At 43.7% G+C, this 16101-nt stretch overlaps 1 protein-coding gene across 1 annotated transcript in view; it reads left to right on the top strand.

Annotated features, from left to right (window-relative positions):
• The window catches only part of Cdk15 (cyclin dependent kinase 15), a 92219-nt gene that overhangs the window by 48981 nt on the left and 27137 nt on the right, over positions 1–16101 (top strand). Inside the window, exon 10 of the mRNA XM_034499197.2 lies at positions 2467–2530. Coding sequence (XP_034355088.1) covers positions 2467–2530 — 64 coding nt within the window. The remainder of the gene's footprint in view (positions 1–2466; positions 2531–16101) is intronic.

The following is a 16101-nucleotide window of genomic DNA, read 5'->3' as shown; positions in this document are numbered from 1 at the left end:
CATATGCTGTAGGACAGATTCGATAGCAGCGTTTTTGAGAAGTCTCTGCCACTTTTCATGATGGTTGGACTAATTCAAATTCTCACCAACAAAGAACAAAGGTTACTTTTCCTCCACATCTTAACCAACACCATTCTTGTGTCCTGTGGGGGAGGGGAGGCAGGGTGTTGAGGTAGGTGTCATGTAGCCCAGCCTTGAAGTGCTGGACTACAGGTGTGTGCCACCGTACCTGGTTTATGCATTTGTGGGGGATTGAACCCAGGGTTTCATGTACTCTAGGCAAGCACTCTACTGGTCTATTAACTGAGTCATATCCACAGCCCTTTATGGACTTTTTTTTTCTTTTTCTTTTTTTGCAATAGCTATTCCAACAGATACACACAGTGGCATTCCCATGGTCCTAACTACAGTTATTGTCCCAACCTGCATTTCTCTGGTAATTAGAGACGTTGAACATTCTTTTCATACGTTTGGCCATTTGTACGTCTTCCTTTGAGAAATGTCTACTGGAGTTCTTTGTCCATTTTTTAAATTAGTAGATTCACTCACTTGGTACCGAGTTCTCTGAGTTCCTTATACATGTGAGATTTCAACCCCAACCAAATATATAGTTCCCAAGTGTTTTCCACTATTCATAGATTGTTTCTTCATCCGATTATTTCTTTTTCTAGATGCCTTTTGGTTTTGTGTGATCCTATTCATCTATTTTTGCTTTCCCCGCCTGTGAAATACGTTAGAAAATGAAACATTATAAAGTTTCTGAAATTGTGTCTTACTAAATGAATTTCTGCTAAATGAATAATTGGATTTTTTTTTTGTTTAAATTTCTAACATCTCAGTTTAATAAGCCTTTAGCATACAAAATTTTCCAGAAAATTTGGTATTCATCTGGCCTCAGTTAAACATAGTACAAAGTAACCAAGAAGTCTGGTAACTTTTCACCTTCCAGAAAATATGGATGTGTTTGCTATTCATTTCCTGTGTTGGTTCCTTCTCCCCAGCTTTGCTTTCTTTCCACTGTGCTTCGTCAACCAACAGAAGATGAATGGGTACCCATGAGTCACACCCACTTGTTTACACACACATTCAAACAAATACAGATGACATCGGCCTGAGAAAAAATTGGCTTCCCTTCCTCTGGGCTTCACCCACAAAAGAAGACTTAGGCTAGTTGTTTTTTTCAAAATGGAATCCAGGATGCTCAGTGTTCCCTCGGGCTTGGGTTGGTTCATAGGAAAAACTTATAGTCCTCTTCACTCACTCTTTTAGTTTGTTTAGAGAATGGATCAAAGCTCGAAGCTTTTACTTGGTGACATGATTTTCCAAAACATATTATGGGAGGGAAAATAGCACTTTCGTGTCTTTTTGTGTGAAGACTCCACAAGCATACCTCTCCACCGGGGACCTAGTCACCACACCAGTGGATTAAGTTCCTACATTCCTATTAGTTATATCCAGCCAGACAGATATCCTGTTGTAAAAGCTGGACCAGTGTCTATATTCAGTGTTTTACAAAAAAATAATACTCAGAGAAGCGCTACACTGTAGTGATACAAAGCAAACTATGAGGACATGTCACAAAAATCATGCTACTCAGTCTCCCACACACAACTATGGATTTATGGTCACCTTCAAAGAACGGTAAATGGTGTCTGTAGAGGACTGCACAGGTCAGGACCAGCAAGACGCCTCAGTGAGTAAAGGCTTGCTGCACAGGCCTGGAGACTTGAGTCCAACCTAGAGCCCACGTAAAAATGAAAGGAGAGAACCAACTCCACAGACTTGCCCTTTGCCGTCCATACAAGTGTCTTGACATACACATGCACACACAGTTCTTTAAAAGCATAAACCAGCTCCATTTCACATGATGTTATCACTATAACCTGCCAATGGAAAACCAAATTATAGCCTAAGCTGTTGAATGTGGAGGAAACTAGAAAATGAGATGAAGTTAGCAGAAAAGGCAAAGATCGAAGCAGAGTCATTTTCAGCCAGTGTTCTGCTGCGTAGAGGTCAGTAATCTGTATCCTTTTAACTTTGAGCACATCCAGGAACAGCTGAATGCCTGTGCTGAGGCATAACTTAGACCAGCAGCATTTCCTGCAAACAAGCTTCTAGGACTGGGACGAGAGGCAGAGAACAATCACTCCTGACGCTTCATACACTAAACACGTGGCAATCAGATTGAGTTGGTAGAAACACAGGCTCAGGACTGTGGGGATACAGTGCTTTGCACAATAAACTGAAAAAAAAAATGTTGGAACTACTAAAAAAAAAAAAAAAAAAAAAAAACAAAAAAAACAAAAAAAAAAAAAAAACAAAAACCTTTCTCCTGTTATGTCAGCTGGAACCATGTGACATCACTAAATTCTTTATTCCTCCCTACTCTGGACTTTGTGTCTCTGTGCCTACTCCATCCAGCTGGCTTCTTCTTACCTTTGTTTCTCTTTCTCTGACTCTTCGTAGGTACTGGGAGTCCCTACAGAGGATACCTGGCCTGGAGTCTCCAAGCTGCCTAACTACAATCCAGGTACATCCCAAGAGCTGACCATGCCAGGAGAGTATTGACCATACACAGTGTTCATCTGTTATTAGACCCAACAAAGAAAGACTACCAGATCTATATATTTTCTGACAGTTGTTTTTGTTGTTTTGTCTTCCCTATTTATTTATTTAGAACAAGGTCTCACTGTGTAACCCAAGTTAGCTTGGAACTTGCTGTGTAAACCAAGCTTGCCTTGAACTTATAGAGAACTACCTGCCTCTATCTCCCAAGTGCTGGGATTTCAAGCTTGTATCACCGTGCCCAGCATAATCCTCTTATTAAAAAGACATTGAAAGAGCAATTAAGGTTAAATCAATTCTCTAATGCTATAAAACCCAGGTAGCAAGGTGAGAGTAATTAAAAAGAATTGTTACCATGGAGTCTACATCTAGTTCCAAGTACTGACGGCTTAAAGGAACAGCATGCTTTGAACCACTTTTGAGCCCATGCCTGTCACGGACCTTACTTCCTACTTGTTAGAGCCTTGTATAAAAGGAAAGCTAAAGCAAGAGAGGGAGCTAGAGGCACACCGGGCCTAGGCTACACCAGGAAAGATGCAACTAGAGAATTGTCTCTCTGCCTGACAACTGGTCATTTCTGTCACACACTGCCCCCTACGAGTAGCTGCTGGGGACAGATAGAAAGCATTAGAAGTATTGTCCACAGGGAAATTCTTTGAGAAGTGGTCCCCAAGCCATGGCCAACAGTCAGATAACCAAGAAGTCACTTCAAGGCATTGAGACAGAAGTGAGGTTTCCAATGAGCCAGGGGATGAAGATGGACCATCTCAGAAGCCCTGGGAGCCAGCGAAGCAAGCCAAAGCCCTGCTGATGCTAACCTCTCCCTGGCAGGATTAAGGGGGGTGGGGTGGATGAAAGTGGTCTGAGCTAGACTATATAGTCTTTCTTTTTTTTTACATCGTCCCATTACTAAAGCCCAAAATTTCCCCAGTTGTCATTACAGATTTTGGTATGGGTTTTTCTGGAAGAGTTTCATGAGAGCAAGAAATTGCAGGGAGACTTCAAAAGTGGTTAGGGAGGAAAACAAGAAATCTGGGTGTGGCGATACTGTGATCATAGCACTCGAGAGGCTGAAGCATGAGAGAGAGAGAGAGAGAGAGAGAGAGAGAGAGAGAGAGAGAGAGAGAGAGAAGCACCAGGAAGAGGGGGAGTTGATGAAAGACTGGGCTTTCCCTCTTTATTCTGCATCTATTACATTTACTGAAAAAGCTATGCTTTATGGAAAGCTAAAGACTAACTGTAAAGTCCTTTCAACTTCCTCGAGAATGATCATATTCCTTGTTAAATTGCCTTAGGATCATTTAGAACTGCCTTACTATTTCTAGCTATTTTTTTTTCCTTAGGCATTTAACAAGATAGTCTTGAGGTGTAGAGTAGTGTCTCCCCCTTTGGTGTGAGATGGAGATAAGAAAGAAAAGCTGTTTATGAAGATTGTGGTCCAGTCTGCAATAGCTCCCCGGCTCTAGTTGCTATGGTTTCCAGGAGAATCTTGTTCTCATCATTTCCCATCTAGCCTGTAATCCCTCCCATCCACTCTTCTTTGCCTGAGTGAAAATGGGCCCACTTACCTTCCTCAGCTCCCTAACATAGCTACAAGCAGAAATGCAGACTCGGAAACCATTTAGGTGCACATGAATACAAAGTTGCTGTAGTGAGCACTGGCAGCTACCCCAAATATCGCATACTTAGGTTGCAGGTTGGTCCAGGCAACAGTGAGATATCCCCATTGACAGATGGTCATCAAAACTAGGAACATCGCCAAACACTTCCCTGCCAGATGCCATGCTAAGAAGACAACTGGGCTCTGTGAAAACAGAGAAATAAGTCACGTTGTTCATTTTGCTGTCATGTCAAAGTAACGAGCAATTTTTTTTTTTATTTACAAAGATAATTCTCCAATCCCAATATCAATGGGGCTTATCCCTTCTGTTTAATTTGGGAAAGCAAAACTGTTTCTGAGTCCTTGCATCTACTAGACTGGTGTAAGGTGCTGCAGTCCCTGGATGGATAAGCTGTGTTCTTGAGTCCTCATGTCTCGGCCCGTACTGCCCGGCTTTGTGGGCCAAAATGTTGTGGCCTGCTCCGCTCCACACTTGGCAGCCACTGTGTCTTGGCCCAAGCTGCCGCTCCGGTCCGAGGGTCAGGGTCTAGTGAGAGACAGAGAGAGAGAGAGAGAGAGAGAGAGAGAGAGAGAGAGAGAGAGAGAGAGAGAGAGAGAGAGAGAGAGAGAGAGAGAGGATAAAGGGGGAGAGACGCGAAGAATGGAGACAAGACAGAGATTCTGATCAAGTCTCGTTTATTGAAGGGAATTCTGAGGTATTTATATGCTTTTGCCACATGCCTTGTAGGCGCGTGGATACCACGTGCCTTGCAGGTGTTGATAAGCCTTACAGGCGTCTATAGCGTGGACAGCACGTGCACCATGCGCCTTGCAGGCGTGGATAGCACGTGCGCCTTATAAGCATGTATGGTGTAGATAGCACGTGGACAGCACTGCCTTGCAGGCATGGCTACCACGTGCGCCTTGCAGCTGGAGGCAGTAAACAGCAACACAAAATATGTGGGATATCAGAGTGTGCTTCAGCTGTTGTAGGCTATTGAAAACCAAATCTCTTATCAGGGTATATGGTTCCAGATGGCTGCAAAGATAATCTAGCCGCTTTCTGCTAAAAGTCGGCTCCCAACATCCTCAGAGCACAGGTTTGGATTCACACACACACACACACACACACACACACACACACACACACACCGTTTCTCATAATGACTGCAGTGTTCCTTAGTAAGGGCTGTTTCTATGGGTTTGGGAAGCGATTGTTGTGGGTCAGCTGAGCATGAGAAGGGAGTTGTAACCTTAACCACAGCCAGGGGTTCTAACCCCACCTTTGTAAATCTTAAGGCTACAGTGTATCTTGGGCATGGGGTTAGTACCATATTGATAACTCAGTCTAAAGGCCCATGTTTTAAAGGATCATCAAAACTCCTGTCCCAGAACAAGTCTTATGAATAAGCAACTTTCTGGAGGCATGCCCATATACCCCCTTTCCTGTATACTGCTGCTTCCACAGACTTGAACTGAAGTAATTTAAGGGACACTGGAGAGGAGGAGAGCGTTAGAATATTATGAGTTTCCCTTCCTGTCTAATGCACCCCTATTCCTATCAGCCACCCCTTCTTCATCCTCCCCTTCCCCACATCGTTCCCAGGCTCTGGTTAACTTACTCTCTTCTTCTGTTGAAGTCAACATTTATCTTCTGCAGAGAACTGAGAGCATGTGAGATTTGTCTTCCTGTGCTCAATTTTGTTCAGTTAACAGTTTCATCCATGTTACTAGAAATGACAGACTCTCATTATTTTTTATGAACAAGTAGTATTCTGTTATGAGGATACAGCAATTCCCTGCTTCCATTTTTTATTTCAAGTGATGCCTAGCATGGTCCATTAGGCCTTGGCTAGTGTAAGCAGTGCTACAGTGGACATCATAGCTGTGCACATGACACACTGGTTAGTGTAAGCAGTGCTTCAGTGGACATCAAGTATAGCTGTGTACATGACACACTGGCTTCAACTCCTTTGGATATTTGTCCAGTAGTGAGATTACAAGATCCTAGGGGTTTTGCTCCTGATTTTCTTTTCTTTTTTCTGATTTTCTTTTAAATATAGATTTGCACTGTTTTCCATAGTAGCTGTACTTGCGTACATTCCTAACAATAGTGAGAATGGTGAGAGTCTCACTTTTGCCATTTCCTTACTGGTATTCACCATCATCACTTGTGTCTGGGGGTACATAACAGAATCTTGTTATGTAGCTCAGGCTGGCCTGGAATTCATTCTGTAGCCCATGCTAGCTTCATACTTCACAGTGACCCTTCTACCTCAGCCTCCCAAGTGGCAGGTATCACCACAGCCAGCTTACTTTGTGTCTTGTGGATAGTGTCTGTTCTAACTGGCATTTGATTCAGCCTCTTGGTTCTGATGCTCAATTTCTCTGAGGATTACTGCTGACAGTTTTCTGTGTATTCCTTGGCCAGTCACATGTTTTGTTTTTTTAAGAAATTGTCCTTCTTTTGGTCATTTAGAAACCCTTGTGCTGTGTAGTAACTACTGAGCTAAGGTCCTAGTACACTCTACCCAGCACAATGGAAGATGTCTGGCTGCCCTGCACTCAGGTGAACAGTCCAGCCTCAGTCTATTTGCTGCCACTGCTGGGCCCTGCCTGGGTAAGTCTTGAGGAAACATATTGATTCTGATGGAGACTCTGGTTAAAAATCTCCCAGTGCTGACTCCAGTAAGAACCAGCTTTCTCCCAGGTCTAGTGAGCTGGGCTTTAGGCTGTGGCTGGTTGTAGCTAACTGTACCTGAGTAAATCTGGAAGGAGAGAGGGGTATATTATGTTCAAGACTGCCCCTCTTCTCCTTCCTTCCCTCTTTCCCTCCTTCTTTCCTTCCTCCTTCCCCACTCCCCACTTTAAGCAAGCTGGCTGAGAACTGTCTGTCCTCCACTTCAAAGGGCCAGTTGTCTTATTTTGATGTGGGCAGATTGAGAAGTAGGCTTTGAAAATAGGCTCTTTTTTTTTGTTGTTGTTTAATCTTTCCTCCTGGGATGGCTTTCAGAGCGGTATATCCAAGTGTCAGTGCGGGGGTTCTGACGAGTCTGGATTCCCAGACTCTCAGCAGGATCATCCTCTAACAGAAATATAAAAGTGAAATATTAAAAACCCTGCGACGTGAACTCCATCTGCAGAGTAGCCGGGCCTTGCCTGCTTGTGCCATGGGGGGGAAAGATCTTAAAAAAAAAAAAAAAAAAGAGGGGAGAGAAAAAGGTCTTTGACTAGGAGGTTTACAGGGTTAGCAGAGCACAGTTACTTCCCCTCAAAGGAGTGGGTGTAGCTCCTCGCCCCCCAAACTCTGATCCTTTGACTCAGCCGCCAGAATTCACTAGCCTCCTCCTGCAAGGCAGCCCCCTTTCACATGCTAACTGAGGTGCCTGCGATTGGCTGAACAATACACTGGTCACACTCGCTAAAGGGCTGCTATCTTCCACACAGTTAGACAAGACACATTAATCAAGCTGACGGGCACTGAGACTGCTGGCCTCCTGCAGTGGGGGAGGGGGGATTTTGGTGACCCTCCCCAAGCAATGATAAAGTCCTAAGAGGGACTCTTCTACCCCAGTGTCTGAAGAGGTTAAAGCCCCAACTGACAGGCTGTCTGGGACATAGCAGGTTTGTGGCACAAGAGATCCCAGAGGCTTAGAACAAACCAGATGTTCATCTTGGCTAAAATCTACTAACCCAGAGACAGTAGTGCGAATTTGAGCAACAGATGCCCGTAGATGTTGTTACAAAGTTCCCCAGCCTTCGTTCTTCCTCCCTCCATTCACAAGAAAATGCACTCAGAGTCATTGGAACCTCAGGCATTCTGAGGCCAACTAAACAGAGACTATGCCCACCCACACAGTGTGGGTTTCCCTATCCAGCCGGAATAAAGCCTACCAGAGAAGAGAAACAGACTCAGTTAAGACAATGTAACAACCGACGTGGTGTTGGTACTAAGCATTTGAAGGGCATTAAAATCGAGTTCATTCTGAGGGAGAAAGAAATGTAAGCATTTGATCGCCTTTTTTTTTCTTCTTTAATTTTTCTTTTCTAAGTCCCCTTTTGTCTAGATTTCCAATGGCAACAGATGACAAGGTCTTACCTTGGAGACCTATTTGCTACAAAATCACATAGGGCTTTTCAGGCAATCAGCTAAATATTTAGACGTGTCTCTGTTAAAGTAAACGGAGGCCTGCTCCTCTGGAGGCTGTCCAGGCACCGTCTCATTAGGTGCAAAGATCTGATAAAGAGAAACTTTTTCTTCTGCCCACATGATCGCAGCGCAGTTGTGGTTTTTAATGTGTCACTGAGTGTTCCGTCCGACTTTGCTCCCCTGAAGGTCTGCCGGCCCTGTTTGCTTCCTTAAACACAGTTTTTGAAAGCTCTCGTGCTGTGTGAACTCAAATCCTAGCATTAAGGTACTGCTGAGTTCGTTTCACCACGCTCAAAAGCACCGAGTTTAAATCCCTCTCAATTCCATTTGAGGCACCAGAAGACTTTATCCTTCTTCACTAATGGTTCCAAGTTTACATCTAGATACTGGGGGTCAAGGACAGGAGAGGATTTAGAAATAACAGTGCGTGACATTAGTCAATGCATTTGCCAAATTGGCAATTAGTTCCTGATGTGCGTGCAAAGCACTTTACTCCTGTCTCTTTGATGCCTGTTCCCATAGAGAAGGGAGCAGCAGCGTCCGCAGAGGCCTTTAGGACTTTTAAAGAAATATCTGCTGAAAAGCACGCCTGATTTGCCTCATGAGCTCAGCCACAGGGAAGCATCCGGGATTAGGCTGGTTTTCAGTTCCAGGAAAGAACACCCCATCTGGGGAGTTTTTTCACTAAGGAAACTTAATGGAAGGCAAAAAGAAAAAAAAAAAAAAAGTTGTACACAGAAAAAGCCCAGAGGCACAGGCAATCAAATCTGCTCTAGACCAGAGGGTGGGTGGGCCCACACCCTGTTGTTCTTTGGTATGCTTGCTTTTGCAACTTTTAACCACTAGGTGGAAGCAAGAAATAACTGGGATAGACAGCAGCGATCTAGTCAGGTGGTGGAGCCTCACTTCTGAATTCTCCTTCTGGTTGTAAAACCACTTTAAGATGTTCCCTGTATGTATATAATCTCAGGGCTATTTGTACATACAGGTAACATTAAACGAACTAATAATGTTGTATTTGTGTATTTAGGGATAGACCATGAATTAGGGAGAAGGAAGGAGAGAGGGAGAGACAGAGAGAGAAAGAAAGAGAGAGGTGTGGGTAGATACATGTAAAGGGTTAAAGGGTTGGAAGGAGGAGAGGGAAGGAAGGGAATTATGTAAATATATGTATAATATATGTATGTATAAATTATTTATGTATAAATAATTATTTACTTATATAAATAAATATATGTATAAATTATATATATAATATATATATTATATATATGACAGTGTAAGACCTTAGCTGCATTTGTTACCACTGTGGGAGTCATGCAGGAGACAAAGACTGAACTGAAAATCATCCTTCCCCCACCAAATGGGATAAAGAACCATTATGCATTAGTTCAAAGAACTCTGAGCAAATTGCAGTGAACCCAATCTAACACTGCCTCTGCTTTGCTGTCAGCTCTAACCGTGAGTTATTTGCTGAGAGAGATATTTACTGGGCTGAACTCAGAGAGAAGGAACTACCTTCTGAATAGAAAGCCCAATTTCCTCCATTTATTGTCTGGGAGAACTTGAGGGAGTTTTTTTATTTTCAGTTCTCTGAGCCACAAAATGGGAGCTATCCTGTCATTTAAAACATATTCCCTGTGTACCAGGCAATATACATAAGTATATGCATAATGTATAATGATACATATATACAGTATATTATATATAATATTTATTGCACATAACTGCTAATCCCTACAGCTGCTTGCGTGGGTCATTGTTGGAGGAGGTAGTCCCATCTTACAGATGAGGACATTTTTCTCCTAGGCTCACAGAGAGACATTTCCTGACTGGAAAAGACAGGAATCAATATCCAGCTTTGCTCTATTTCTGTTTATGATATTGTTTCCCCGTTGTCCCATTTTGCAGCACAGTGCTGAAAAATCACTGAACTGCATCTGCCACAGAGTCTAGCTTCTCAGAAAAGCCCAACCAAAGTTATGCTTCTGTCCTCTTTGTCACAGTGTTCGAGTTCAGCTTCTCAGTAATCCACCGTGGTATAGACACCACGACGAGTGTGGAAGGACACACTGCCTGTTTCTTTATATTTAGAACCTTAGGAATCCTGGCCTCCTTCAGAATGCCCAGCATACCTTGTGGCACCAGAACTGACTTTTGGTTTGGCTTTCGTGGGCCCAAATGTTGTCTGGATTCCCACATTGTTAAAGTTGATGTTTGGGTTTTTAAGCACCTACCTATGTGTGTCTGAGTGCCTGTTAAACCTGTACCCATCTGCTCCTCACACGTAATTGTCACCAGATGCCTACGCACCTCGTGCCTGCAGAGGCTTCCCCAGGAGAACCTTCACTATCCACCTGCCATGAACACAGTAGGGCCACATAAATCGGCTGTATCTGCATTGCCATTTGTTTTTTTTTTTTTTTTTTTTTTTTTTTTTTTCTCAAATATGTTACAAGAAAAAGATTTCTAGAATTTCCTAGAGTCCAAGCCAGCTACTTCTAGTCCTTCTAGTAGAATTTTATACATGTCCCTTAACCGGTACATAAAATTAATCAATAGATCGTTGTGAAATGAAGTCACCTTGCTTTGATTCATAACCACCTTATCAAATGGCAGCAATGTTACCATCCATACTTTATATTTTGGCTGTGAGCCTAGCCTTTAATGGCTTGAGCCAGTTCTTCCAGCCCCTATTTATACTTTATAAATGAGAGTCAGATATCTGTCCCAGGGTCACCTAGCCAGGAAGCAGATGACCCAGAATATCCAGACTCATTGGACCCTAAGGCAATCATCACAACAGTCTTCTGTATGCATTCATGATTAAGCTATAAGTATTGTTTGGTAATTAAATAATGCCCTGCACAGGGGGACAAGCTAGGGACACTCTTCCAGGCCCATTTCCTGATGACATCTCTCCACCAAGCCTGGATTCCTGAAGCTGAGCTTTCTGGAGCATACTGTCAAGCACAGTCTCTTTCCTGGGATTCTAGTGGGCCTCCCTTGCTAACGCTAATGAAGCCACAGGCATTTGCGGGATCTATGGGCTCCTTGGACTCATTGTGATATCACTTCAGGAGTGCTGCAGAAAGCTCCTGGGGAGTTTCTATTAACATCTTTATTAACCCGTCCCCCACACCAGTCAGTAAAATTAATTTAGATACACAGCCCACTTTGATCTTTATTAATAGTTTCTTCTAGTTTCCACATTTATTTTTGGTTTTCTCATCTTTAATTTATTTGGTAGCAATTATTAGTTTTTGTGGAGTGGGAGTAGATGATCTTAAAGTAATTAAGGTTAGGAAAGTTACAAGCAAAAGCAGGTAAAACTCTATGTAATATAAAACCATGCATGTGTGTATATACAGTATTTTGTTTGTTTTGTTTTTCAAAGCAAGGTCTTTCTCTGTAGCCCTGGATAGCCTGCTACTCCCTTTGTAACACAGATTGGCTGTGAATTTACAATCCTCCTGCCTCAGCCTCCCAAGTGCTCCCATCATAACCAAATTACAATTTTTATTTACTAATTGAGATGAATGCTATCAAGTATTAAAAAAAAATAAACACAAAGTTAAGGCCTGCCTTGTTCCTTCCCAGTTCCAGGAATGGTTTTAAAAGCACTAAATGTCATAAAACTGGCTCAAACCAGAGGTCCCTTTCCCACCACTAGAGGATACAGAAACAGACACACAGTGAGTTTTGCAAGTAAGAGGTAGTAAATTTATTTCATTTCTATTTTTTAATCCACACCTCAACTTTTCTCATTCATCTGCAATTATTTAGTAATGGTAGGAAAAATAAAGCATCATAGTATAGATTCCTGCTTTTAAGGAATACGGTCCAGGAAATAGGGAAGTGTACCAGTCATACAGTATAGAAAATATACAGCAGCAGGGTCAGCCAGGGACCGTCAGGAACTCTGAGAAAGGCACCCTTAACTTCATGAGTCTGCGGATGACTTCTTGAGGAAGAGATATGAATGTAGTCTCCACAGTATTAGAGAAAGGGGACAGAGGAGGATAGCTTTCTCCAGATGAGCAAGAACCCATGTGTCAGACAAAGGAACCGGATGCTGGGAACAGAATATACCTAGTGTTGTTGTTTTAAGAAGTCCGACCGCAGCTCAGAACAGACCACTCCAGACCATGCGGTTCTAAGTGGGAGAAGGTTTATTCAGGGGAAAGGGCAAAGGTGGGGAGAGAAGTAGAGGCCGGCCATGACCAAGTGGAGAGAGAGGAAGGGGGGAGGGGACAGAGAGAGAGAGTGTGTGTAAGAGGGGGAGTAAGAGAGTAAGAGAGCAAGAGAGAGAGGAGGGGGCAAGCAACCCCTTTTATAGTGGATCAGACTACCTGGCGGTTGCCAGGTAACTGTAGGGAGGAGCATACCTGGCTGTTGCCAGGTAACTGGGGAGGTGGAGTTTAGACGGAATACTAACACCTAGTCAATTGCACATGACACCTATAACACTGGTTCGGTGGAAGGCCATTGCAGAGGAGGAGGCTGAAGGGTGGGTGGCATCAAATGGGAAGTGTCTGACAATCACTTGGAATTTGCATGCTGGCCTACAAGCAGAAAGCATAGGATTTTTTTTTTTTTTTTTTTTTTTTTTTTTAAAGCAGGAAGGTAATCTAGCAGGCCTTAACTTATAAAAATAATCACTTGGGAGACAAAATGCAGAATTGAACTGGTGGTAGGCAATGTGGCAATGCTCCCTAAACCCTGGAAAACAAATTAGATGTCAACACTAGAGTAGTGACAGCCAGTGAGGAGAGGCGGAGCACAGCTAAATCCTTTTAGAAGGAAGTCAGGAATTTGTCACTAATCAGATTTGAATTGTGAAGGAAAAACAAATCCATCTCATTGGTGAGAGAAAGAGAGTCTTTTTTCAGTGAAACATCGAACAAAGGGGGGGAGGGGGGGAAAGGGACAGGCTTCTTAAAACCAAATCAAAAGCCAGCCTATGATAAGACCCCAACCTAGAAATACAGAAGAGGGAGACCTTAGCTTAAAGAGGCAAGTAAGCCTAGGGAGGACTGTGTAAAGAAGCAAGAGCAGGACCTCACCAGACAGGAAGTAATCCACCAAGGACAGGGGAAGGAGTCTTTGGGCGCTGAGAGGATAACCAGAGGGGCTGGAGAGGACTAGAAGGTAATTATTAATAACAATGCCACAGAAATCGCACGACCATAAGCTTGCTGGGGGAATGCCAGGTGTGTGCTCTGTGTTAAGCACGTGGAGGCCCCTAAATAGTTGTAGAGGCTACAGGGAGTGGGAAACATCCAGCGGTGCATCATTAAGTATGATAGATGCTGAAAGGTGTGATCAAGCTCAAACATCATTTGTGAGGATGGATAGACGGTAGCCAGAGAAGTGCCTCCAAGCATGGGAACACCCCTGAGTACTGGGATTTCCTCCCGGGTCTCCAACTCTGGGAGTCAGGCCTGGCTTCTCCTTCTTTACCTTAGGAACCAGTCCCAGAGGGGCCAGGTAGCCTTATAATCATAGGAAGTTTTGATTCAGGGTTTCATGAATAACAAACCACACATATGGAGTGTGAGCCTCAAATGCCAGGGAGCCTCATCCATCAGTGGCTTGGCTTTTAGAGCCTAGAAGATGCTCCCTCCCAGAGGACCTGGAAGACTGAAGGTGCTCCCTCCCAGAGGGCCTGGAGGACTGAAGGTGCTCCTCCACCATGAGGAAGAGTAAAACCAGCCGTGGGGGAGCAGGTAACCCAGATGAGAGTGCAGTTCAGGTGAAGGAGAAAGCTGCAGATCTTTTGCAATAACACTCTTAACATACTTGAGATAGCAAAATCAAGCTAGCAGTGTTATCAACTACATAAATACGCGGTATCTCAAGAATGCATTGCGTTCAGGAAATTCCAGGGGTGTAGTTCAACAGAATGCACTATAAGATAACCTTAGGGCGACAGAGGCAAAACTATAGTAACCAGAAAATGTTTCACCTTGAGCAGAGGCTCAAAACATCCAGGTGATGTTTTATCAACTGATCAATCAGCAAATCTCTAGGGACTAAAGGTTCCCGCACCTGAGTCAGTTGTGGAATGAGTTCTATTAAACATTGATGAAAAAAACAAACAAACAAAACACCCGTGGTGACCTTTTATTAGGGTAGCAGGCTGCTCTGCCCTCATTTGAATTTTGCTTCATTCAGAAATTTAACTATTCTGCTTTTCCAGTTCACTTTTGCCTTGAATGCCAACTGAATTCAAATAAGAGCTCATTTAAGACAACTGCTGTGCGAGGAGATGGAGGAAGAGCCAGTCTGATGATTTATTATTATCTTTGGAAGGAAGCATGCTACCTCTAGATCTATTATTTTTAGAGGCTGCTGAAGCCAGAGAAACAGACCCTCTTAAAATGATGCTGTGTAAGATGCCTGTTTGTCTGTGGCCCTTTCTCCCATTGATCGCTCGAAACTTAACGACTGCAAAAAATCAATGGCCGAGAGGCAAGGTCACCTGGCATGTGGGTATCTGCATCCAAGTGGAAGGGTAGGTCAGAGACAGGCTGTGGGCTTGGCTCTGCTTCCTAGCAGCTCCCAAACTGATCCTGCCGGCTTTGCTGATGTAGCTACAGAATAGATGTGGGGAGAGTTGAGATTTCAGTCTATTCAGAACCAGAGGGCTCAAGTTCAAAATGATGCTTGCCCTTCAGGGGTTCAAGGGCATCCATTTGGAATTCCTGAGAGCCTCATTTGCCCTTGTCACATTCTCTCTTTCCTGTTTTGAAAAACAAAACACCTCACTAAGTAGGAGTCTAATGTTGTGTTCTGCAATTTTTCTATACACTGGTTAATGGACGTCTCACAACAGTCTCCCTGGGCTGCTGCAGCTGCGGAAGTGACGCTCAGGGAAGCATGTCTGAGTTGCTGGCAAGTGCTAGACCCCGGATTTCTTGGCTGGATCATCAGTCTTCCAACCTAAACCTCACCAGAAACATCTGGAGCCTATTAAAGACATAATAACAGCACAACAACTAACCACTGTGTGGCCCCTCCCAGACCTGTTAAATCAAGCTCTCTAGGGGGTGGAGCCAGGCTGCCTTCTTTTAAAAGCTCTGCAGGTGAGGCCACCCTACTCTGTTGGCCCAAGCTCCATCTCTTGAAACTGTGTTGAAGAGCAAAAGGAAGAGAGGGAAGAAAAACAGTGAGACAGGAGCGTTTGAGTCTGTACTGCAAGCCGCAGACCTTATCTAATCTCTCCAGAAACTCCAAAATGATTCTCACTTACAGTTCTGGAAACTCTCTTTTGCTTCATCAGACAGGTTGAGCAATCCTCACCCCTAAGTCCCAGAGCACCTGAATGGCAGAGAGGTTTGAGCTGGGATTCAGTGTTCATGCGACTAAACCACAGCATAAATACCTGGGGCTGGAGAGAGGTCTCAGAGGTTAAGAGCACTTACTGCTTTTCTAGAGGGCTTGGGTTAGATTTCCAGCATCCGCATGGCAGCTCACAACTGTCTGTAACTCCAGTTGCAAGAGATCTGACACCCTTGTCTGGCCTCTGTGAGCACTAGGCACACAAACAGTATACGTAAAAGAAAATTAAAATAAAAAGGAAAGAAATCTCTAGGGCAGCAGGATGGCTCGGCAGGTAAAGGCCCTTGCTGTGTAAGCCTGGCAACCTGAGTTCAATCCCTGGACCCAGTGGTAGAAGGAAAACACTGGCTCTCAAAAGATATTCACTGGCCTCCTCATACACACCATGATGTATGTCCACACATATTGTATGGGTGTCCACACAAACAAACAAAAACAAAGG

The sequence above is a fragment of the Arvicanthis niloticus genome, chromosome 3 (genome assembly GCF_011762505.2).
Source record: "Arvicanthis niloticus isolate mArvNil1 chromosome 3, mArvNil1.pat.X, whole genome shotgun sequence".
NCBI classification, from domain to species: domain Eukaryota; kingdom Metazoa; phylum Chordata; class Mammalia; order Rodentia; family Muridae; genus Arvicanthis; species Arvicanthis niloticus.
This window is presented reverse-complemented; position numbering and strand designations above follow the sequence as displayed.